The following is a 25,036-nucleotide window of genomic DNA, read 5'->3' on the forward strand; positions in this document are numbered from 1 at the left end:
CCTTTCAGTGTCTTCCTTTAAAAAAAAAAAAAAAATTACCTTGATTATATTGTGCTGACTTCTCCCATATTGTGTATTATCTCTCCCTTCACCAAAGTTAGTCCTTGTCTACTGTCTAGTTAGTGGTTTTCCCTTCCCCTCCTCCCATCCCTGGTAACCAACAAAGAATGTTTCTGTCCATGTGAAACCTTTTTCTTGACTTTTTATAACAGTGGTCTCATACAATATTTGTCCTTTTGTGACAATGGGGTGGAAATGCAAATTCTCAGCAGGAGTTCAAACCAAAATAAACTGGTTCAAAGCCCTGTTCAGAGTAAAGAATCCTTAACTCCTTTCAACCTACCCTGATCCTACTAAATTAGTAGCAAGGAGTTTGGGCGTGGGAGCAGAGAGCAGGAAGTGAAACATGTTAGTAAACCTTAAAAATTCAGCTTTTTACCATTTCACTTCCACTAGGATGGCTAAGGGGCCCTCATGGCGCAGTGGTTAACAGCTTAGCTGCTCACCAAAAAGGCTGGCAGTTCAAATCCACCAGCCACTCCTTGGAAACCTTACCAGGCAGTTCTACTCTGCCCTATAGGGTCGCTATAAATCAGAATCGACTCTATGGCGATGTGTTTGTTTTTTGTTTGTTTATTTTTAGTATGGCTAAGATTAAAAAAAAGTGGCAACTAACAAGTGTTGGATGGGACATGGAGAAATTGAAACCCTCATCCATTGCTGGTGGGAATGCAAAACAGTACAGCCATTGTGGAAAACAGTCTGGTGCTTCCTCAAAAAACTGGAAGTAGAGCTGCCATATGACCCAGTAATTCCACTCCTAGGTATATACTCTAAAGATCTAATAGAAGTGACACAGACGGATACATGCACACCTATGTTCATCACAGCACTATTCACAATAGCAAAAAGGTGGAAACTACCTAAGTGCCTATCAGTGGAAGAAAGGATAAGTAAAACATGGTACATATATACAAAGGATACCAGAACATCTTATGTGGATGAACCTGGAGGACATTATTTTAAGCAAAATAAACCAATCACATAAAACAAATATTATATGTTCCCATTTTTGTGAAATGACATGAATAGGTAAATATACAGAAACTCATGCTCATTAGTGGTTGCCAGGGATGGAGGGGAGGAGGATTCACTCTCTAAATAGTAGATACTTGTTATTTTTGGTGACGGGAAAGGTAGCACTGAATGAGGGTGAAGTGTCCACAGCTTGACCAAAGTAAGTGATGTCTCTAAGATGTACGCAAGAAAAAAGGACCTTTTGGTAATTGCTGACATATATAATTTTGCAACAACAGCAAACACAAACAAAAAATATATGTGCAGGTATATATATCTACGTATGTAGGTATATACACATATAGGTATGCATATGTGGGTATATGCGTGTGTATATATAGATGTGCTTCAACAGTTACTAATGAAGATCAAAGACAACAGTCTTCAGTATGAATTACACCTCAACATAAAGGAAACAAAAGTTGTCACAACTGGTCCTATAAGCAATAACACGGTCAAAAGAGAAAATACTGAAGTTATCAAGGATTTCCTTTTACTTGGATCCACAATTGACACCCATAGAAGTAGCAGTCAAGAAGTCAGACAACATATTGCATTGGGCAAATCTGCTGCAAAAGGCCTCTTTAAAGTGTTAAAAAGCAAAAAAGTCAACTTGAAGACTAAGGTGTGCCTGGCCCAAGCCGTGTTTTCAATCACCTGGTATGCATGTGAAAGCTGGACAATGAATAAGGAACAACGAAGAAGAATTGATCTCTTTGAATTATGATGTCGGCAAAGAATACTAAAAAATGAACAAATCTGTCTTGGAAGAAGTACAGCCAGAATGTTCCTTAGAGGCAACGATGGTGAGACTTCGTTTCACGTACTTTGGACATGTTATTAGGAGGGATCAGTCCCTGGAGAAGGACATCAGGCTTGGTAAAGTAGAGGGTCAGTGAAAAAGAAGAAAATTCTCAATGAGATGGATTGCCACAGTGGCTGCAACAATGGGCTCATGTATAACGATTCTGAGGATGGCACAGGATGGGGGCAGTATTTTGTTCTATTGTACAGTGTCACTATGAGTCAGAACTGACTTGACGGCACCTAACAACATACACAGGTGTATGCATATGTATATGCAGTATGTGTGTACATACACATATATTCATATATAATAATAAAACATATTGGGGTACAGTTACAGATACTTCTTAGACATAACCAAACATCTCCCAGGATTGGATTTCTGGGTTTGAAGGCTTAGGACCGTAGTCTCATGAGACAATTCAGCCAACTGGCATAATACAGTTCATAAAGTTTATATTCTACATCTTAGTTTGGTGAGTAGTGTCTGGGGTCTTAAAAGCTTGCGAACAGTCATTTAAGATACAACCATTGGTCTCCACTCGTCTGGAACGAAAGAGAAAAAAGGAAACCAAAGTCTCAAAGAAGAAACTAGTCTGCGGGACTAATAGTCTACACAAATCATGGCCTCATCTACCCTGAGACCAGAAGAACTAGATGGTGCCCAGCTACCGCTACCGACCATTCTGATCAAGGCAACAAGAGATGATCCTGATAGAATGGGAGAAAAATATGGAAAGGAACCTCAAAATCTTAGAACCACAAACAAAAAAACCAGACTTACTGGACTGGTTGTGACTGGAGGACTCCCTGACACTATTATCCTGAGATACTCTTTAAGCTTTGAATCAAAACTGGCCCCTCAAGCCACCTTTTTGCTAAATAACAAATAGCCTCACAAAATAAAGAATACTACCCATGAGTACTGTGCTTCTTTAAAAAATCACCTATATGAGACCAAACAGTCAACAATCACTTTAAAACAGAGATGGAAAGGTAAGGGTGTAGGGAAACTAGATTAACGGCAATGGAACAACCAGAACGGAAATAATGAGAATGTTCCCACATTGTGAAGAATGTAACCAGCGTCACTGAACGATTTGTGCAGAAATTGTTGAATGGGAAACTAAACTGCTGTGTGAAAACTTCACCAAACCACAATATCATTTTAAAAATCAGCTTTTCCCTATTTGTTAACAGAAAGCAGCAGAGGCAGGCTGGGGTGATCACTAAACACTTCCAGAATGAAAAGCTTTAACCTCCCAAAGTAAGCCTTCCTAGAACTTCACTGCTGGAGGAAGAGCACAGGAATCAAGAAACCCAGGGCAAGTGACCATGTTAAAAGCATCTATTTACAAACATGCCTTGATCTTCTCACCAAAATACTTGACCCAAAGGGCTTGTCTCCAGGGTCTATGTCTGCTCAAAGCCAGACCACAGGCCTGAAAGACCTTGTGAGCCCCTTGGTTCAGCTCTCATCCCACAGGTGGGAGACCAAGGCCTTACAAGGTGAAGTGACTTACTGCTGGTACAGGCAGGACTAGAACCCAGGTCTTTGAATCCAAGTGCTTCTCTCCTCTTATGCAGAGAAAAATGGTCCTAACAGCAGAAGCTCTGGATTCTGTATACAGGAGAGGCTTGAGGGAAACAATCTGGGTGGGAGAGGGGCTAGTGGCCTTGTGTTAACACTGTACTTACATACTTTTTACTGAGATCATATGTTCAGGCAGGGTGATCTTTAGTGAGGCTGGTGAAGATTATGGGGGGACTAAGAACCTCCTATTTAAAGTATCTCTGGGCAGTGCTGGCTTACTGGTAGGATTCTCGCCTTGAGGCCCAGCCAATGCACCTCGTGCACAGCTACCACCTGTCTGTCAGTGAAGGCTCAACTATTGTTACGATGCTAAACAGGTTTCAGTGGAGCCAGACTAAGACAAAGTAGGAAAAAAGGACTGGCAATCTAGTTCCAAAAACCAGCCAATGAAAACTGGATTACAATGATCTCCTCCCCAACAGATCATGGGGATGGCGCAGGATCAGGCAGCGTTTTGTTCCATTGTGCATGGGGTCACCATGAGTCAGGAGCTGACTCAATGGCAGCTAACAAAACAACAAGGATCCCCAAGCTAAAATGTCTCTAGTACTAATACAGTGAAAAAAAAAAAATTTTTTTTTTTTAGTAGTCCCCGTTTATTCACGGTTTTGCTTCCTGCAGTTTCAGTTACCCGCAGTAACCATGCTCCTATTATTGGTTATTGTTGCTAATCTCTTACTGTGCCTAATTTATAAATTAAACTTTGTTATAGGTATGTATGTATAGGAAAAAACACACAGGGTTCGGTACTATCTGTGGTTTCAGGCATCCACTGGGGGTTTTGGAACATTTCTCCCACAGATGGGGGGAGCGAACTACTGTATAATAACCAAAACAAAAAAAATCCATTGCCATCAAGTTGATTCCGACTCACAGCAACCCTATAAGCCAGAGGAAAACTGCCCCATAGGGTTTCCAAGGCTGCGGTGCTTATGGAATCGGATGGCCACATCTTTCTCCCACAGTTCTAATATAATAAAAAATATATATAATAGGCCTTGAGAAATATTCGCTAAATTGATTCCCAAAGAAATAACCACCCCTCCCCCCCCAAAAAAACAGGTCCCCGCACAGCTAAAATGATCAAAAGCAGTCAATCTCCTACACGGCAGAGGGTCACACTAGTATCAAGGCAAGGAAGTATCTAGGCCCAGGGTCAGGTCTTCCTGCCTCACAGGGCGCGAGAGTAAACATACACTCAGATGCCAAATTGCTGCACCTCTTCTATGCAGGCGGTACCATGACATCGCCAGTTCTGGTGTGTGAATTCGGCCCCTGACGCCCTCACAGTCACCAAGCTCTGTGTTATCATCATACAATGACGTTTTTCCTCAGTCGTTCCTGCAATATATCGAAATGGCTAAATGGATGGGTCAGAACACTGGAGGCTATATTCGCACGGTCTGACTTACATTATGGCTGTGTGGGACACAAAATGTCACTGAGGAGGATATTCAAACAGGCAGCTGTCCTCCAGGCTGGCTGAACCAAGGCACAGTGTGAGGCTCATGTGACTGCTGATAGGAGACATGCCATATCAAGTCTACACACTGTTTACAGAGCAGACTGAGGTTTCAAGTACATGCCCAAAGACACCACCAGGCCTCTGGGAGCAGGGCTGCTTCTTGCATGGGCAACTCTGCTCTAGGGTTAGCAACAGCAGCAACTTATTTATTTCATGATGGTGATTTTTCCAAGTGGAAATGGGGAGACTAGCTAATATTATTACTGCTACCATCAGCAGCCACCACTTCTATGCCCATAGGCCTTTCACATACATTATCTCTAGCATCATCCTGCCGATGCTATTTCCATTGCTGAGGCAAGAAAACTGAAACTTGGAGAGGTTAGTAATTTACTATGGTCAAGAGACCAGTAAATGGTGGAGACAGAATTCAAATCCAAGTCTGACAACAAAGCCCAGACTCTCCTGCTATAAACCAAAAAACCAAACCCACTGCTGTTAAGTCAATTCTGACCCATAATGACCCTATAGGACAGTGTAGAACTGCCCCATAGGGCTTCCAAGGCTGCAATCTTTACGGAAGCAGACTACAACATCTTTCTCCTGTGGAATGGGCTGGTGGGTTCGAACCACTGACCTTTTGTTAGCAGCCAAGTGCTTAACCACTGCACTGCCAGGGCTCTTTTTCTTGCTATAGCCCCTAAGAAAGGCCCTCAGAGCCAGCATCCCCAGGGGTCTTTCATCAACCAACTGGCCAAGCTCTCCCCTGATTGTCTTCTAAGGTCAGACATCGGCTAAAAGCAAAAGCTATGTTTGCTTGTGGATGCTGGGGTCACACAGATTGGTGAACCCTACACCACAAGGCACTGGGTGGCCTGGGATGCACGCTCTAACACTTGATTGGACATGAAATCCTGTGAGACCAAATTAGGAGATGGATCAAGCAGGAAGGGACAAAGTGCCCTACTCAATCTAGGTCTGGGTCATTTTGGACAAACCCAGGGCCACCTGTTTGGGTGGATCTGCCCAACTACTAGGGAGCCACCCGCCCACCCTGTCCTTGTCCATGGCCCCCTTGTGCCCAGAAGCTGATCCTCTTCCACCCAGGTGCCGATCTCTTAACCAGCCCAGGAGAAAGTATTTTAAACTCCTTAGTGCCATTCAACCATGGCAGGCTGCCATTGTAGACTACCCTACCCACTGGGTAACGTTTCTATGCACCTCTCCTAAAATTCAGTGTCTGTTTGCCGCTCGGCCATCTGCGCTGAGGGTGGGCAGATACATCTGGGGCATGGTCATAGTTTTGCAAAGCTAAGGTTCAACTCTGAGAAAAAAGGCTGGTTTGCTTCTGGCAGGGTGTGTAGGTGCCACAGTGCACAGTCCCTCTGCCTTTAAATCCCATTGGGTTCACAAGCAGCTTAGTCTGGCATTTAGTACAGAATAGAGTAAAAAAATAATTTGGCCCCATCTTTCCTTAATGGTGATATCGGGGTTTTTATATGGCATGGGCTTTTTGATTATAAGCAGGTGTGTGTGTACATTTGGCCAGACACCAAGCCAGGAAAAAAAGACTGTCACGTTTCAACATTTGTAAGTATTTACAGATTTATTTCCTCTCCTATTTATTTATTCATGAATCTTTGAAAGAAGCGCTGACTACCTTTCATCACCCCGATCTGAGCGCAGATACTCCACACATGTCTCTATAGGTAGGCATAGTTTCACCCTGAAAAATCTCTCAGCTCTGGGAATACATCTTGAAACTTTCCCAGTTTATTTCACCCTTGTCTTCCTGGCAAAGCCCTTGGAGTTTAAAGCCCAATGGAGAATTCTCTTTTAATGCCGTCAGAATAAGGCAATGTTGGCAGCAGAGTTCTGTCCTTTCCCACCCCTCTCACATTCAAGTGGTTTTACTACCACAAACGTTTTCTGTTAATAAATGCCTCAGCACACCCAAGCCTCAAAATTAGATTTAGCCCTTATTCTTAAGTTCGATTACTTCAACAGTAAACAACTTCCCCTGAAAAACTCTCCAAGCGCAGCTCCTATTTCCTGCAGCCTAACAGCCTTAGCATGCTGATTTCATTTTCATCATTTTCACTCCTTTTGACCCTGCCCTTCAACGTCAAAGTTTAATTTGAAAGGCCAAATAGCCACGCTGTAGATTCTCACGGCACTAAACGGGTATTGGCTAAACACCTTTCCAAGAAAAAGATGAACAAAGTTTCTGAGCAGCACAAACCCCTCCGGCCTCTGTGATGTGGGGAGCGACCCTTTTTCTTGCACAGGGTCAGTGTTTCATCCTCCAATGACTGCCCCTTTAGAGAAGTCTGAGCACAGCGTCTCCATCAGAGACCTACGCATACTCCCACGTAGTGGAGGCTTGTCGTGCCTTACTTTTTCAGTGGAAAAATGGGCGCCACAATGCTGACCCTCAAGACATAATAGGGGTGAAATGCTCACCCGGCAAACACCTCAGGGGTTTGCTTCAGGATTTGGCTTTCCCCTTCTAACCTCGGGAAGCACCTCTTCTTTCTTGTTATCTCGGTTGGCAATTTCACGAGTCCGAATCGACTCGACTCGACGGCACTGGGTTTGGTCTGGTATAATGCTCACCATATTCATAATAATGCCTGTCATTTACTACGTGACTTCCCTGGCAGGCACTGCATCAGGCACCCATGTCCTCTCCACTCACAACAACTCAGTGGGCGGGGTATTATTACCCCAGTTTTACACAGTGGCTAACTGAGGCTCTATGAGGTTAAGTCACCCACGCCACACAGCTACTAAGTGCCAGCGCTGGGTTGGAATCCACGCTTGTCCGGTTTAAGAGGCTTTGCTCTTTCCACTTTGGGCTGTCTGTCTGCCCAGCGGCCGCCTCCCACTCCCGGCGAAGTCTCAGGCTGGGGCGCGGACCCGGTGGGGCAGGTCCAGACCGAGGGTCTTTGAAGACCCCTCTCATCTCGGCGATTTCTCCACACCCGCCCCCCCCGGGGAGCGCCCCTCCCCCACCTCACCCCATCTTCGGCTCCGGGACGCCCGTGCCCCTCCCCCACCCGGGGTGCTTTTCTCCTTCCAGCCGCTGGGTCCCCGCGCCCACCTCGTCCCCGAAGTGCACGATCTTCTGGCCCGTGGGCCCGCGGGGGCCGGGGAGGCCGGGCGCGGGGTCTCGGGCGCCGGCGCGGTGTGCCGCGTAGCGGGCCTGGACGTGCGGGCCCACCAGGTGCCGGTCGATGATCTCGTCCTGCTGCGCGGGGGGCAGCCGCTCCCACTCGGGCCCGTACTTCTCGCGGATCTTCTCCTTGTCCTGCATGATCTTCCTGGCCATGGGGCTCAGCGACGAGAAGTAGGTGAAGCGCTTCCGCTCCTTGTCGTCCAGAGGCCGGTTCCCGTTCATGACCGCCGAGCGCGAGGCCGCGATCGCCGCCGCCATGGAGGCCATGACCGGGACCCTGCCCTGTCCGCGGCCGCGGTCGCCTCGCGCCGCCCCGCCCGGCTCCGGCGGAGGCGGGCGGCTGGGGGAGGTGAAGGGCCCGGGGCGCCGCCCCCAGCCCCGCCCCTCCCTCTCCGGATCCCGCCCCGCCCACCCGGCCCCCCCGCCCCTCCCGCCCGGCCCCGCCCCTCCCTCTCCGGACCCTGCCCCCCCCCACCCGGCCCCGCGCCTCCCTCTCCGGATCCTACCCCCCAGCCCCGCCCCTCCCTCCCCGGCCCCGCCCTTCTCTCCCCGGGCCCCGCCCCTCCTCCCTCGGCCCTGCCCCCTCCCTCTCCGGACCCTGCCCCCCCCACCCGGCCCCGCCCCTCCCTCTCCGGATCCTACCCCCCCAGCCCCGCCCCTCCCTCCCCGGCCCCGCCCTTCTCTCCCCGGGCCCCGCCCCTCCTCCCTCGGCCCTGCCCCCTCCTCTCCCGATCCTGCCCCTCCCACCCCGGCCGGCCTCCCTTTTTTCCCTTTCCTCTGCCCTCTCTTTTTTCCCCGCCTCCCGCTCCCGCTCTCTCGATCCTCCTCCTCCTCCCCTTCTTCCCCACCCCTCTCCCGGCCCTTCCTTTCCTCTCCGCCACCCCCGGTCTGGCTCCTCCCCGCCGGCCCCCAGCGCCGGGCTCCCGGCTCTCCGCCTACCCAACCGCTGCAACCTGGCCCGGGCGCCTGCTTCGCGCTCCCCCGCCCTCCCCACTGCGAACCCCACTGGGCTCCGGCTTCTGCTTTCTGCAGTGTACCCACCCCCTTTTCGGGTCCTCCCACCGCGCGCTCTGGAGGTGGCTGGCGCGTCCCCGAGCCCAGCCCGGCGCTTTGAGAGGGTCGTTACAGGTTTATTCTTACGGTCATCACCGCAGCGCCACGTGGTCACTTGCTGGACAAAGGAAACTTTTCCCCCTCAAATGTGCTTGAATAAGCCCCGACATTTCAGGACCGAGCCACCTGTCGTCCTACTCCTGTCATGAGATCCTTACTAATTCCTTTCCTTGTAGTGCGGTCCTCGTTTTGTTTCTTTAACTGGTCCCAGAAGCCGGGTTAGGGTCTGGCCACGATTAGGTACGAGAGAAGTGGGTGGAGTACCGGCTAGCCACTAGGCGCGGAGGAACGCTGTGGGAACACCAGAAGTAACGTCTGGCACATAATGATATTAGAAAACTAATTCCCACCCTTTCTGAAAAGATGGGGGAGTAAATGAAGCATCAGGTAATTCATAAACGGCTCTCTTTAATCAAAGGAGCGGGAACTACAGGACAGAGGAGACCGCCCCGAAGCCGGGCACACCTGGAGAGGCCGCTGCCTTACAAATGTCTTCGGGCAGCAACTCAGGCTCAGGTCAGGAAGGACGTTTCCCCCAAGCAGGCCGTGTGGCCTTTCTTTTCTCCAATGACAAGGTTTATTTTCGAATTTCAGAAGTCACCAAAACTCTGACCAGCTCCATGTTTGCAAACAAATCGTTTTCAGTCAATCAAGCAGAGAAGTACTGTACAAACAGTGCGGGGGGGGGAGGGGGCGGGTTTGCAGTGCCGCAGGTGTATCATAGTGATATGAGTCAGAATGGACTCGATGGCACCCAACGACAACAACGAGGTGTATCCCTGGAACACAAAATAAAAATCGTATAGCGCCCCATCTGCTTGACCTGTCCGATTTTAACACAAGACTGTGACAATAGACAACACAGGTGAGAAACGTCCACTCTTTACAAAAAACACCAAAAAAAAACTGAATTTCAGCTCTTACTTAGGGTCTTTGCCACTGAAGTAGCACTTGGATCATTCTGAACACAGAAATGGAAAATATTTGCAAAGTTCTATTTTAAATGTGAGATGATGTTCTTATCATCTTTCAACCCAGAAATTCTAAGAAAACATTTTTGGAACGTCCTGAATGTGGCAAGTTCTAGAATAAAAGATAATATAATATCAGTAATGTTATTATTAGAATAATATATTGTGGCCATTGGGAAAAGTTCCAGTCCAGATAATAGCTGAGTTGCCAAGTATGTGGAATACTATTTATGAAGCCACAAAGTTGAGAACAGCTTTTTGGTGGAATTATTCTCTCTATTCAAGTTGTCGCTATATAGTGTCAGTACACTGACTTGAATCCCACTGATTTCTTTCACTGGGTTTGGTTTTGTTTTTTTGGTACTCCTTATTTAATAACGTGGGTGATTTTTAAAGATGTATTCTTGACATTTAATTAACATCTTCAAACTTGCTTTGAAATTTACATATGAAGGTTTCTATATTATTAGAAGCTTGGTCCCATACTGTTTTCAAAGCAGTTGCAAAAATAAATGTTGCTTTCAAAAAAAGCACAAACCTTGTTGAGTGTTTTGAATCAAATATAATTTATGGCCAGGGAGGTTTGCAAAATAATATAAATATGAGATAATTCAGGGACATTGGCCAAAGAATGTAAAGTCCATGATCTGGATGGTAAGGGGTAATTAAAAGAAAAATTGAGATTGTGAGAAGAAACTCAAGGGAATTAAATGGTTCAGACAGATGACTTGACTGAAATTTAAGAAGTTTGATAAGTATGCTCCAAGGGGGAAAATAAAAATAACCAAACTTAAAATATGTAATGTAAAACAGTGGGATGGATCTAGTGTTAAGCATCTTCTTAAGCAAGAATTCGGTTGGAGGAACCTGACCTTGTCTCTCTGTATGAATTTGCTTTAGCCAGTAGACTGGTTCACAAAACAAAGAGATGCATGGTCCCTGACTCACTGAAATGATCTAAAAACTTAGAGTGGTCTAAAGAGCATTCCTTTATTCTTAAAACACTTACTAAGTCATTAGCTTCTTTATGTTAAGCACTATGGTGAGAAATGAAAGCGGTTTGAGAACATAGAGAATACAGTTATTTTTACTAGATCTTTTGGTGATGGACAATCTATCTTCCACAGAAGGTCAACTCCTCAAGACCTTGATCATACTCCACATAGTTTATATAATGCAAACTCAAGTTTTTAGGTGCTGTTCGTTCCTGGAAATGCTTTTCTTAGAAACTAGGGAGACATAGCAACGAGTGCCTTAACTAAGGATTAAATTGTCTCGCGTGGCCTGGGCTGTGGAGCAAGTGCCATTTCAGTTATTTTTCTCAGGTGTTCTTGAGACCCCATCACAACAGTGAGAACTTTGTCTTATTTACTGTTGTGAACAATAATGCCTGATTCAGAATAAGGGCTTGATGATGACTATTTGTTGGATGAATGAATGAATGTTACATAATTCGTATTATTATCCCCTCTTTACAGATAAGGAAACTGAGGCATTAAAGAAGAAGGCTCACCTGAGATTATCTACCACTCACCCTGCTATTCAGGTCCCTGAATGGTGCAAACAGTTTACGCTAGGCTACTAAAGGTTGGCAGTTTGAATCCACCCAGTGGCACCATGGAAGGCAGGCCTCGTGATCTGCTTCTGTAAACATTACAGCCAAGAAAACTCTGTGGAGCAGTTCTACCCTGTAACACACGGGGTCACCATGAGTCATACTAGACTCAATGGCAACGGGTTTGGGTGCTTTTTTGGTTTACTCTGCTTTATAGTTTGTGGTGGAATTGAGATTTATAGAACAGGAGTTCCTTTGCCTTTTGTTAAATCCTTAAGCATAGATAAGTGTGCCTAAGGTTAACTAATTAGGAAACCCTGGTGGCGTAGTGGTTAAGTCCTACAGCTGCTAACCAAAAGGTCAGCAGTTCGAAGCCGCCAGACGCTCCTTGGAAACTCTATGGGGCAATTCTACTCTGTCCTATAGGATCACTATGAGTCGGAATCGACTCGACGGTACTGAGCTCTGGGTTTTAAGGTTAATTACTAGATAATTAATAATAAACTGGGTATATGGCTACAATTTATTAGTTTTCATTTCTCATTTGTCAAACACAGAGCTAACTTTCAGTATAACTGAATTCCCAAGGTGATGACCAACATTTCCATCACACACCTGACATCTTGGCTAACAGTCATTTCCCTGAAACTCCTCTCTCTAGGTCAGCCAGTTTTAAAAAAAAAAAAAAAGCCTATTGGTAGAGACACAAACAGCAAGACCAGCTGGTCTCCAGGAAGGTGAGCAATTCTCTTCAAGAACACTGCTACATCCTGTGTTTTGGCGAAGGAAATTTCGTTTATTCTGTTCACTTCTTACTAGTATCTTACAATAGAAACTAACTTTATCATTTAAATAATATATATTTGATTTTGTTTCTTTTGGCAGTTGTTCACACATATTTTCTCGTGTAATTGACACTTACTGAGACCCTCCTCTGTGGCAGGCACTGTGAAATTTTACGTTAGTTGGCTGTTGTACATTAGTTAGGAAATTTTACATTTGTTAGATGTTTGATATGCATGTTAATAAGAACCCCCCACCCCACTGAGGAACTTACTAACTTCTATTTTCTTTCCATTTGGCTTCAGATTGGCTTTGGAAGTTCTTTGGGAATAGAACAGGTAGGATGAAGAAGATGTTTAAAATAGACTAAATTGTCAGCTGCTGTGTTTCTTCCTTTGTGTCTCCTAAAGCAGCAGTTCCCAAACTTGACGGCGTCAGAAACACCTGGTAGAACAGATTCCTAGATTCCACCCTGTGAATTTCTGGTTTAATTGAGGCCCAAGAATTTGCATACTTAACTAGCTGCCAGGTGACGCTGGTCTACTGAGAGGAGGACCAGCTTTAAGAACCATCATTCTACAGCAGGAGCCCTGGTAGGGTGGTGGTTAAGAGCTCGACTGCTAACCAAAATGTCGGCAGCTCACATCCACCACCTAGCCGCTCCTTGGAAAGCCTGTAGGGCAGTCTTACTCTGTTCTGTAGGGTCACTATGACAGCAGTGGGTTCGGGCTTGGTTTTACAGATCCTATTATTTTTCCACAGTTGTTGAGTGTACAGTGGTGCTCTCAGCTGTATGACTCATGGAAGCATTAGAGAACACAAGCCCCAAGAAACCTGTCCTGGAACAGAAAATGTGTTGTTATGTCACTGTTTTGTAGGAATAGGGGTGATCCCAGCACTTTTGGGAAGTTTCCTCTCCAGGCAGACAAGTCCATAGGGGGGTGCAGAATGCTCATGTGGGAGGCAGAGATGAAATATGAAAGCCCTTGCCTCAACACATGTTGAATCCAACTTCTCTGACTCCACATCCACCTGGCATCTATGTGCGCTGTATTTGTCATATTTTACTTATGTGTCATGTTGGTTGGTTTTTTTCTATGGCTATTTCAGGTCTTTAATCTTCTTAGTTGAAGATAAGGACAGAGTTCCTTTCTTTTCTTTCAGTCACCCATCCCAAAGTGCCTACTACACAGCTAAATTCCAAGTAGGCTGTGATGGCTAGGCCATGTTTCTCAGTGATTTGGCAGATATTATGTAATCATCCTCCATTTTGTGATCTGATGTGAGCAGCCAATCAGTTGGAAGGGGAGTTTCTTTGGGGGTGTGGCCTGCATCCAATATGTATGGATGTTCTGGCAAAGATTGCACTCTCTATCGATCCTGCATTTGTCTTGTCATCCTCTAACTCTGGTTCTTGGGATATGAGAAGCGTTCAGCCTGCTGCCTAACCTGTAGATTTTGGGTTCGTCAGCTGCTGCAGCCACGTGAGTCAGAAGAAGCCTGTGTCAGAAGGAGCCTTCCAGCCTGATGTCTGACCCATGGATTTGGGACTTGCCAGCCTCAACAATGATATGAGCCATTTTCTTGAATATTTCTGTATCTATACTCATATATACCTTTCACTGGTTTTGATCCTCTCAAAAGCCTAGCCTAAGACATAGGCTCTAAGTATATATGTTGTCGAATGAATTTCCTATCCCGAACAAATACGTGTGAGACCATACTCCCCCATGGAGATATTCTGGAAGGTAATGGAAAAATCACAGGGCAAGGACTCTAGTCCTACTTCTATTAGCTGAGTGACCAGCTCTACCACTTTGCAAGCCTGTTGCTGATCCCTAAAGGAGAAATTTCAGGCAGATGACAGCTTTGGGAAGGGAGTTGTTACTGTTACCTGACCAATGAAAGATAGTCTGCTGGTAGATAAAGTTGGCCTTCAGCTTTATCAGATAAAACAGATGCTTTTAACCTGGTGCAGGTAAGGCTCCCTGAGGATGATGATTCCTTTGTACATCTGCTACTGATTATTCTACATGCTGCCCTGTAGGAGGCCTATTCTTAGCCCTTCATCTTCCTTGCCCATCAAAAAATGGGTAACATTCCATTTACAATAGCACCTAACAGAATAAAATAACTAGGAATCAATTTAACTAGAGACATGTAGAATTTATACAATGAAAATCGTAAAACACTGCTGAAAGTGATTAAAGAAGACTTAAATAAGTGGAAAGATTCTTCATATTCATGGACTGGAAGACTTAATATTGTTCAGATGTACGATAAAAAACAATGATGAAACCACAAAACATAACATGGATGAATCTGGAAAGCATTATGCTGAGTGAAATTAGTCAGTTGCAAAAGGACAAATATTGTATGAGACCACCATTATAAGAACTCAAGAAAACTTCCAAACACAGAAGAAAACATTCTTTGATGGTTATCAGGGTGGGGAGGGAGGGAGAGGGGTATTCACTAACTAGACAGCAGACAAGAATTAGGTAAAGGGAATGACAACACACAATACAGGGGAAGTCAGTACAACCGGACTAAACTGAGCTAGGAAGTTTCCTGAATATAACCAAACACTTTAAGGAACAGAGTAACAGGGGCAGGGGTCTGGGGACCATGGTTTCAGGGGACACCCAGGTCAATTGGCATAACAAAATTTATTAAGAAAGTGTTGTGCATCCCATTTTGGTGAGTAGCACCTGGGGTCTTAAAAGCTGGTGAGTAGCCATCTAAGATGCATCAATTGGTCCCAACCCACCTGAAGCAAAGGAGAATGAAAAACACCAAAGACACAAGGAAAATATTAACCCAACAGAGGGAAAGGGCCATGTAAACCAGAGACTCCATCAGCCTGAGACCAAAGAGCTAGATGGTGCCCGGCTACCACCAGTGATTGCCCTGACAGGGAACACAACAGAGAGTCCCTGATGGAGCAGGAGAAAAGTGTGGTGCAGAACTCAAATTCCAGCAAAAAGACCAGACTTAATGATCTGACTGAGACTGTAGGAACCCTAGAAGACATGGCCGTGGGCTCTCTGTTAGCCCAAAACTAAAACCATTCCTGAAGCCAACTCTTCGGACAGAGATTAGACTGGACTATAAGACATAAAATGATACTCATAAAGAGTGTGCTTCTTAGCTCAAGTAGATAACATGAGACTAAATGGGCAGCTCCTGTCCGGAGGTGAGATGAGAAGGTAGAAAGGGACAGGAGCTGGCTGAATGGACATGGGAAATCTGGGTGGAAAGGAGGAGTGTGCTGTTATACTATAGGGAGAGCAACTAGGGTCACATAACAATGTGTGTATAAATTTTTGTGTGAGAAACTAACTTGAACTGTAATCTTTCACTTAAAGCACACACACACACAAAAAGATGTCAATACTACCCAAAGCAATCCATAGATTAAATGCAATCCCAATAAAAATTCTAACAGCCTTCTTTTCAGAAATGAAAAAACAACCCTCAACTTTGTATGGAATGGCAAGAGGCCCCCAAACAGCTAAAGCAATGTTGAAAGAGAAGGACGAAGTAGAGGGACTCACACTTCCTGATTTTAAAACATGTTATACGGCTACAGTAATCAAAACAGCCTGGTACTGGTACAACAATAGACAGATGTTGCTGTTGTTTTTAGGTGCTGTCAAGCCGGTTAAGACACGTAGTGACCCTACGTACAACAGAACAAAACACTGCCCAGTCTTGCGCCATCCTCACAACCATTGCTATGTTTGAGCACGTTATTGCAGCCATTGTGTTAGTCCATCTCATTGAGGGTCCAGTGAAATAGAAGTGAGAGTCTAGAAATAATGCCACACATCTGTACCACACCTGTTGCCATCAAGTTGATTCCGACTCATAGCGAACCTATAGGACAGAATAGAACTGCCTCATAGGATTTCCAAGGAGTGGCTGGTAGATTCGAACTGATGACCTTTTGGTTAGCAGCTGAGCTCTTAACCACTGCACCACCAGGGCTCCCATACATCTATGGTCAACTGATTTTTGACAAGGGTACTAAGTCCATTCAATGGGAAAAGAAGTCTCTTCAAGAAATGGTACTGGGAAAACTGGATTTCCACATGCAGAAAAGTTAAATAGGATTCATGCCTCAAACTATACACACAAATTCAAAATAGTTTAAGGACCTAAATGTGCAAACTAAAACCATAAAACTTTAGAAGAAAACACAAGGGCAATGCTGTCAGGCCTAGCTTTTAACAATGGATTACCTAAGAACAAAAGCACAAAGAGCAAAAGACAAAATAAATAGGGCCTCATAAAAATTAAAAACTTCTGTTCATCAAAAGACTTCACCAAAAAAGTGAAAAGACAAGCTACCAGCTGGGAGAATATCTTCAGAAATCATATATCCGACAAGAATCTAATAACCAAAAAATATATAAAACTTTGACAATTTAACAACAAAAAGACAAATAACTCAAACACAAAATGGGCAAAGAACTTGAATAGACATTTCACCAAAGAGGACATTCAATTGGCCATCAAACACCTGAAAAGATGCTTATCATCAGCCATCAGAGAGATGCAAATCAAAACAATAATGAGATACCTTTTCACTCCTACTGGGATAGCTAAAATTAAAACAAACAAAAAACACCAGAAAATAACAAATGTTGGTGAGGACGCGGGAAAATGGAAACACTATCCATTGCTAGTGGGAATACAAAATGGTACAGCCGCTGTGGAAAACAGCGTGGTGGTTCCTCCAAAACTTAAAAATAGAACTACCATATGACCCTGCAATTCCACTCCTAGGTATATACCCAAAAGACTTGAAAACAGAGACTCAAACAGAGACTTGTAGACCAGTGTTCATTGCAGCACAATTCACAATTGGCAAAAGGTGCAAACAACCTAAATGCCCATCAACAGATGAATAGCACATACATACAACAGACTACTACTCAGCCAATAGAAGAAATGAAGTCTTGATTCATGCTATTGTATGGATGGAGCTCGAAGGCATGCTGACTGAAATAAGTCAATCACAAAAGGTCAAACATTGTATGACCTCATTTATATAAAAAGACAAGAAAAGGCAAATGTATAGAGGCCAAAGTTTATTAGCAGTTACCGGGGCAAGCGTGGGGAGTTGGGGGGGAAAGAGGAGTGTTATTGTTTATGAAGTATTGTGTTTTGGCTTATGGTGATGGAGAATCGCATTGATTAAAGGTAGGGTTGCACAGCTGATTACTGTAAGTGCTGTCAATAAGTTGTACACCTATAAAAAGTTGAATTGGCAAAAGTTGTGTGATAGACGTATTTACAAAAAAAAAAAAGGCTGTAGTTGCTGAGGCTGCTTATGTACAACTACACACCTCATGGGATTTGGTTACTTCGTTTGGACGTTTAGGGTCATGGTTTCATGTGACATACCAGTTACTTGGCCTAATAACATGTTCAGTGCTTTTGTCTACCTCCTAGTTCCTTGTGTAGTGCCTGGGGTCTTAAAAGCTTGCAAGCAGCCATCCAAGTCACAACAATTGGTCTCTATTCACCTGGAGCAACAAGAAGAAGAAGGAGAGTCAGGAACAGGAGGAGGAAATTGAATATATGGCTAATTGCTTCTAGGAATAACTTCCTCCTTTTCCATGCGATCAGGAGAACTAGATGTGCCCAGCTACCATTACTAAACATTTTGATCAAAGATTCTATAGAATAATCCTGATCTAAAGAAGGAAAATGCAGAACAGAATTTTAAATAAATTTGCTGATGTCTGCTGGATCCTGGCTGAAAGCAGAGAATACCAGAAGGAGGTTTACCTGTGTTTTATTGACTATGCAAAGGCATTGAACTGTGTGGATCATAACAAATTATGGATAACATTGCAAAAAATAGGAATTCCAGAACACTTAATTGTGCTCATGAGGAACGTGTACATAGATCAAGAGGCACTTGTTCTAACACAACAGAGGTTACTGCATGGTTTAAAGTCAGGAGAGGTGTGTGTCGGGGTTGTATCTTTTTACCATATTTATTCAATCTGTATACTGAGCAAATAATCCCAGAAGCTGGACTATATGAAGAAGAATGTGGCATTAGGATTGGAGGAAGATTCATTAACAACCTATGTTATGCAGATACACAAGTTTGCTTGCTGAAAATGAAGAGAACTTGAAGCACTTACTGATGAAGATCAAAGACTACAGCCTTCCATATGAATTACACCTCAACATAAAGAAAACAAAAAACTTCTCAACTGGACCAATAAGCAACATCATGATAAATGGAGAAAAGATCAAAGTCTTCAAGAATTTCATTTTACTTGGATCCACAATCAACATCCTCAGAAGCAGCAGTCAAGAAATCAAAAGACGCATTGCATTGGGCAAATCTGATGCAAAAGACCTCTTTAAAGTGTTAAAAAGCAAAGATGTCACTTTGAGGACTAAGGTGCACCTGATCCAAGTGATGGTATTTTCAATCTTCTTATAGGCATGTGAAAGCTGGACAGTGAATAAGGAACACCGAGAAAGAACTGACACCTTTGAGTTGTAGTGTTGGCAAAGAGTATTGAATATACCATGGACTGCCAAAAGAACAAACAAATTCTTCTTGGAAGAAGTACAGTCAGAATGTTTCTTTGAAGTGATGTTGATGAAACTTGGTCTCACATGGTTTGGAAATGTTATCAGAAGGGACCAGTCTCTGGAGACAGACATCATCCTTGGTAAAGTAGAGGGCCAGCAAAAAAGGAAAACCCTCAACAAGATGGATTGACACAATAACTGCAACAGTGGGCTCAAGCATAGCAATGATCATGAGGATGGCACAGGACTGGGCAGTGTTTCATCCTGTTGTGCGATAGATCACTATGAGTTGGGACAAACTTGTCAGTAGCTAACAACAACAACAACGTGGACTCCATACTCTCTGGAGCTATGGGGGCTGGATAAACTCCTGAAGCTATTGCCCTGGGATAACCTTTAGACCTTAAACCAAAAATATCCCTGAAGCCTTCCTAAAACTCACCAATAGCTTAGCTTAACTAGTAGAGTATGTCTGCCTTGAGCATTGTGCTCTTTTAAGAACTATCTATATGAGATTACCAAGGTCATGGAAGCTCCATAGACACAACCAAACTCCCTGAGGGACAGAATTACTGGGCTGAGGGTTGTGGGGATCATGGTCTCAGGGACATCTAGCTCAACTGGCATAACATTGTTTATAAAAAAAAATGTTTTACATTCTACTTTGGAGAGTAGCATCAGGGGTCTTAAAAGCCTGTGGGTGGCTGTCTAAGATACTCCACTGGTCTCACACCTCCAGGAGCAAGGGAGAATGAAGAAAACTAAAGACACAAGGGAAAGATTAGTCCAAAGGGCTAATGGACCACAACTACCATGGCCCCCACCAGACTGAGTCGAGTACAACTAGATAGTGCCCAGCTACCACCACTGACTGCCCTGACAAGGATCACAATAGAGGGTCCCTGACACAGCTGGAGAAACCCCAAGAGTATTGATACAGGAGGATAGAGGAGAAGAGGATGAGTAAGAGAGACAAAGATTAGAGAGAGAGAAAGCGAGACTGGGGAGAGTTCTAGAAAGTGCCGGTGTGAGAAGGAGAGAGCCCATAAGAAAAGAAAGACAGAGACACAGAGAATGTAAAGAAAATAACAGTGTGAGATTGAGAAACAAAAGAAGGGGAGGCCAAGATATTTGGTAGACAGTGCGGGAGGCACTCCCCTCTATTACTTGGTTTCTACCCCTTTTGGGCCCCCTAGTTGCTATCCTTTTACTTCGATTTTTGGGCCTTGTCTCCTCAAGATTCTGATAAAGTTTGTATTCTCTAGGTTACAACAATTCCAAGATGACACAGGGTTTCCAGCCCATTCCTGAAAGTGAGGCTGCCAGTCCTTACAAAACTTTAGAACCAAATAGGGAGAGATTTCTACTCCGCTAGGCAGGCCAACAACCCAGTGTCAGCTTGAAGAAGTTATAGAAGAAGAGACCTCAGCCCCTACACCCCCGTAAAGAATCATAAGTATGAAATCTCTCAGGGGGAATTGAGACAGAGAGGGTTAACTGTGCCTGAAGCTGAACAAAAGAGGTGTTAAAAGATTACCATCTAGGAGTTGGGTAAACAGCAACCCACCCTGTCAACATGAGATAAGATTGAAACATTCCATGAATTACTATCTCCTTCTTAGTGTTTTTCTAGTCCCCTCCTCCTTTACAGGCTCTGCATGTGCAGAAGAACAAAGTGTGACTGCTGTTTAACCTTCCTTAGCCCTCCAAAGATGGAGATGTAGTGCTGAAGATCAAGTGCACTTGTGCTATATCCCATAATAAGTGATGCCAAGGGCTGCTGAGAAGACTCCATCTTGAATATCAAAGGGTTCCATCTTAGATTCCAGACCAACCTAGTTAGCGTACACCACCATTCTGAGAAGTACTCGCCCCGCTGAAAGAAGCCCACTAAATATTCATTACTCTATTGTCTCCACTGAACCCATACAAGCCCTAGACTTGCTTCCCTTTTCCAGTCAGTCTTTGGAGAGGCTTAGATTCTCTCTGACTCCTTTTGCTTGACTCAAGCAAAATAAAGCTTGCTGAAGATAAAGTTTGTCTTTCATGTGTATTCTTACCCGGGAAAATACAAACACCTTTGTGTCAGACTGGCAATTGGTAACAGTATGGCCCCTGGACACCCTTTTAGCTCAGTAATGCAGTCCCTCCTGTGGTCCACCCATTAGCCAAACATTAGACAGGCCCATAAAACAAAACGAGACTAAAAGGGCACACCATCACAATGGCAAGGACTAGAAGGCAGGAGGGGATGGGAAAGCTGGTAATAGGAACCCAAGGTTGAGAAGGGAGAGTGTTGACATGTCGTGGTGTTGTTAAACAATGTCATAAAACAATATGTGTACTAACTCTTTAATGAGAACTAGTTTGTTATGTAAACCTTCCGCTAAAGTACAATAAAAAAAGAACCATCTATATGGGATCAAATTAATTAACAGCAACTGAAAAGATTAGATAGTAACCTTAGAGGGCAGTGAGTTTATGTTAATGGGGGAGCAGCAACTCAGAAAAGGTGGGTGAGAATGGTTATACAACTCTAAGAATGTAATTAATGTCACTAAACTGTACATGTAGAAACTGTTGAGTTGGTATATGTTTTACTGTGTATATTCTAAACCACCACAACAAATAAATACAAGGTTTTTAAAAAATTGAGACCAATAAATAAATAAAGAATGGGTAATGGATGTGAGTGAACCTGTTGATTTAGGAGACCAGTGCCTGGATGTGGTTGCAGGGCAGGTTCACGACCAAGCGGAATACGTGCTTTGAACTGTCTAAGGTGTTGAGTCACTTTTCCAACTGTAGGGAGAGTGTTCCCTGAAAGAACCCTGGTCTGTCACCCCGTACACTCCGTTTGGAGACCTCCCTGTGCCTATAGCATAGAAGAGAGTCCTCTTCTCCGGGCAAAGCCACATGGCTCATGGGTGGGTCAAAACCAGGCCCTTCTTTCCATCTACCCCATAATCTAATTAGCAACAGTAACCGGTTTTGACTGCTCTGTAAAAAATGCTAAAAATCATCTCAACAGTAAAAAAACCAACAAAATCTCCTTTAGAGAAGCCTTTGAGTTTTTTACTCTCTTGTAAAAACATGAATAACTCTAGAAACAGTTACTAATCCCTTTCTCCTTCATCTGAAATTCCTGCTCCACTTACCTCGAACTTCAGAAATTCTGTCCTTAAGACCTAGCTCAACTCCCCCCTTCCGTGAAGTCCTCATGATCACCCCTACCAATAAAAGCTCTTCCCCGGAGAGAAAAGGAAGTAGGAGCAACAGAGACAGTTCCTCTCCTTCTTAGTTTGCTCTCAGACTTTGGTGACTTGGGAAGAACAATGTCAACATTTTTTACATCATGCATATGGAAATGGCTTCAAATTCATATAAATATTTTATTTATTAAGAGTGTATAAATATAGCCAGAGAAAAGAGGGGAGTGAAAGACAGGGAGAGAATGAACAAGGGAGATAAAAACGGCTGAAGGAGAAAAGGATATATGGAAAAGTATGTGGCAATAATTTATTGAATGAGAAGGGAATTCCCCTCTTTCTTCCTCTAAAGGATCTGTTCCCAACTTCTAAACAGTTCCAGATGTGGAATGCATTTTTCCTCATTCTGTTCTTCTCTTCAGGCTGCCCTGACATTTGTTATATGGGTTCCTGGCCCTTGGTTTTCTGAATGTCACAACTTAGACCCATAGATGGTCATTCCAAGGCTCCCTCTGAGAGTTTTGTGGAATCCACCAAAGCCCTCTGCTTGAAAGTAGAGTCAGTCTGGGTTTTTTCCTTTCCTCTTTCATCACTAGCCAAAGCTCAGGGACTTAGTTAAAACTTTAGGCAATTAAAAAAGACTGATGTACGGGGATCATAGTATTTGCACTGAAATGTCCTTGCTTGGATTTAATCTGTATCCTTGAATTCCATTAGAATTCTGAAATGCTTTCAAAATACTAAGATGATATGAAGAACGGGAATGAATATGGAAAGGTCAAAGCCTTTCCAAAGGTTCTGCAATTATATTTTACTTTTTAATCTCTGTGAAAATATTTTTTTGTATAATAAATACATAAAACTTATCAAGTGCTGTGAGTCATTTGCATTTCCAAACAAAGAGTGAGATACTACTGAACACTAAAAATATGATCAGTGTGGGTTGGTGACAGTGAACCTGACCACCAGGATAAACTACATGATGGGGAGTAAGAGCAGCCCTCACCTTCCTGGTGGTTGACATATAGTTCTGCTCCCCCAGCTTTGAGTAAATGAAAGTTATCAGCCAGTGCCCAAAGGGAGCCCTCAATAAATACTTTTTCTATAATGAAAGGTGGATGGGAAAGGGAATCGTGCCAGTACTTCGGCCTCCAAATTTCATGGTGTGACTCAGCTCACTATCCTATAGGTCTATTCAAGGAACAAGTTGTATGGTGTTTTTAACAGTCTTCAAAATCTCTCTTGTTCTTACCTTTTCTACTGCCACCCTCCATACTCCGTGTCTTATCATCCATTCTGGCCTGCCTGGCCTTTCCACCTCCAGGCCACCCCCTCCAGATTCTCCTGCACACCACTGCAGGACTCCTTTCCCTCTGCAAACCCTGCCTTTTTGTTATCACTTTAGGCCTAAACTCTCTTTGGCCTTCAAGGGCCTCCCCCACTTTCGTCACATCATCAAAGCCTCAAGTATGCATGTCTAACTTCATTTCTACCTCCATGCATTGATTCACATCAGTCCATTTTGTTGGAAAGCCTTTCTTCCATACTTCCACCTACCCAGAGTCTACCAAATCTTAAAAGTTTGATTTAAATGCCAGCTCCCTGAGCTTCAGTGCACCCCTTTTCCTCTAAACCATGGCTGTCTTGTACCCAGTACAGTGGTCAGCACATGGTGGTGACTCATTACTACATAGGGTGTGAGGACACACAACAGATGAGCAGCTCAGAGGGTGCCAGAGTGGTGAGGTGGTAATGCTCCCAACCCATGAGCAAACGGTCCTTAGGTAGCAACCCTTCAAGGCCCTTTCCCTGCTGGCCAAGCACCTCACTGTTGCTGTCACCTTCCACGAAGCCAGTGTGGACACGTTGTCTACGGGGCCTGTGGAGCTCCTGCTGGTTTCTAGAAGGTTATTGGGCTAGAAAAACAGAAATATGGAGACCTCTGATTAAGCTGTTTTGAAAACATCATAAAATAGAGTCCAGTGAGATCAAGGAAGCTAGATTTCTGAAATATTAGTTATGTGCCTGTTGCGGATTGAATTGTGTCCCCCCAAAATATGTGTTATAAATCCTAACCCCATACCTTTGGCTGTAATCCCACTAGGCAATGGGTTTTCTTCGTTATGTTAATGATGCAGTGTTAGTGTACAGTGTGTCTTAAATAATTTCTTTTGAGGTATAAAAGAGCAGATTAAGCAAGAGCAAATAGAGGGGAAGATACACACCATACTTTCACCATGGAACCTAGGAATAGAAACTGAAAAGAAACAAGAACCTTTCTCTAGAGCCGTCAGGGAGACAGAGAGACTTCCGCTAGAGCTGGAGCCCTAGATTTGCACTTCTAGCCTTCTGAACTGTGAGAAAATAAATTTCTGTTCTTTAATCCACCCACTTGTGGTATTTCTGTTTCAGTAGCACTGGAGAACTAAGACTGCCTGTATCAATAAACAATAGCTAGATGTAGTTAACTACTTTACCGTCCCATCACGCTCCTCTAAACCAGAGTTAGAAAAAGCAAAAATCAAGTGTTCCATGTATCATGCATTTGGAAGAAAAATCAAGGAACTTCCTGAGGCTAATGTTATATATTTAATAGAAGCTTTCATGTAAGAAGCTTTGCTTTAGACACATTAGCACCTAGGCCTTAACAGCATCCCCTTTAAGAAGAAGGAAATTAAATTCCCTTCATCTAATGGTTGGTATATAGAGAAAGAGAA

General features: G+C 44.0%; 1 protein-coding gene across 1 annotated transcript in view; it reads right to left on the reverse strand.

Annotated features, from left to right (window-relative positions):
- C25H1orf198 (chromosome 25 C1orf198 homolog) overlaps nt 1-8,423 on the reverse strand; it is a 40,724-nt gene extending 32,301 nt beyond the window's left edge. The window contains exon 1 of the mRNA XM_064276635.1: nt 8,047-8,423. Coding sequence (XP_064132705.1) covers nt 8,047-8,388 — 342 coding nt within the window. The 5' untranslated portion in view covers nt 8,389-8,423. The remainder of the gene's footprint in view (nt 1-8,046) is intronic.
- Nucleotides 8,424-25,036: the final 16,613 nt, after the last annotated feature.

Source organism: Loxodonta africana, chromosome 25 (genome assembly GCF_030014295.1).
Source record: "Loxodonta africana isolate mLoxAfr1 chromosome 25, mLoxAfr1.hap2, whole genome shotgun sequence".
NCBI lineage: Eukaryota > Metazoa > Chordata > Mammalia > Proboscidea > Elephantidae > Loxodonta > Loxodonta africana.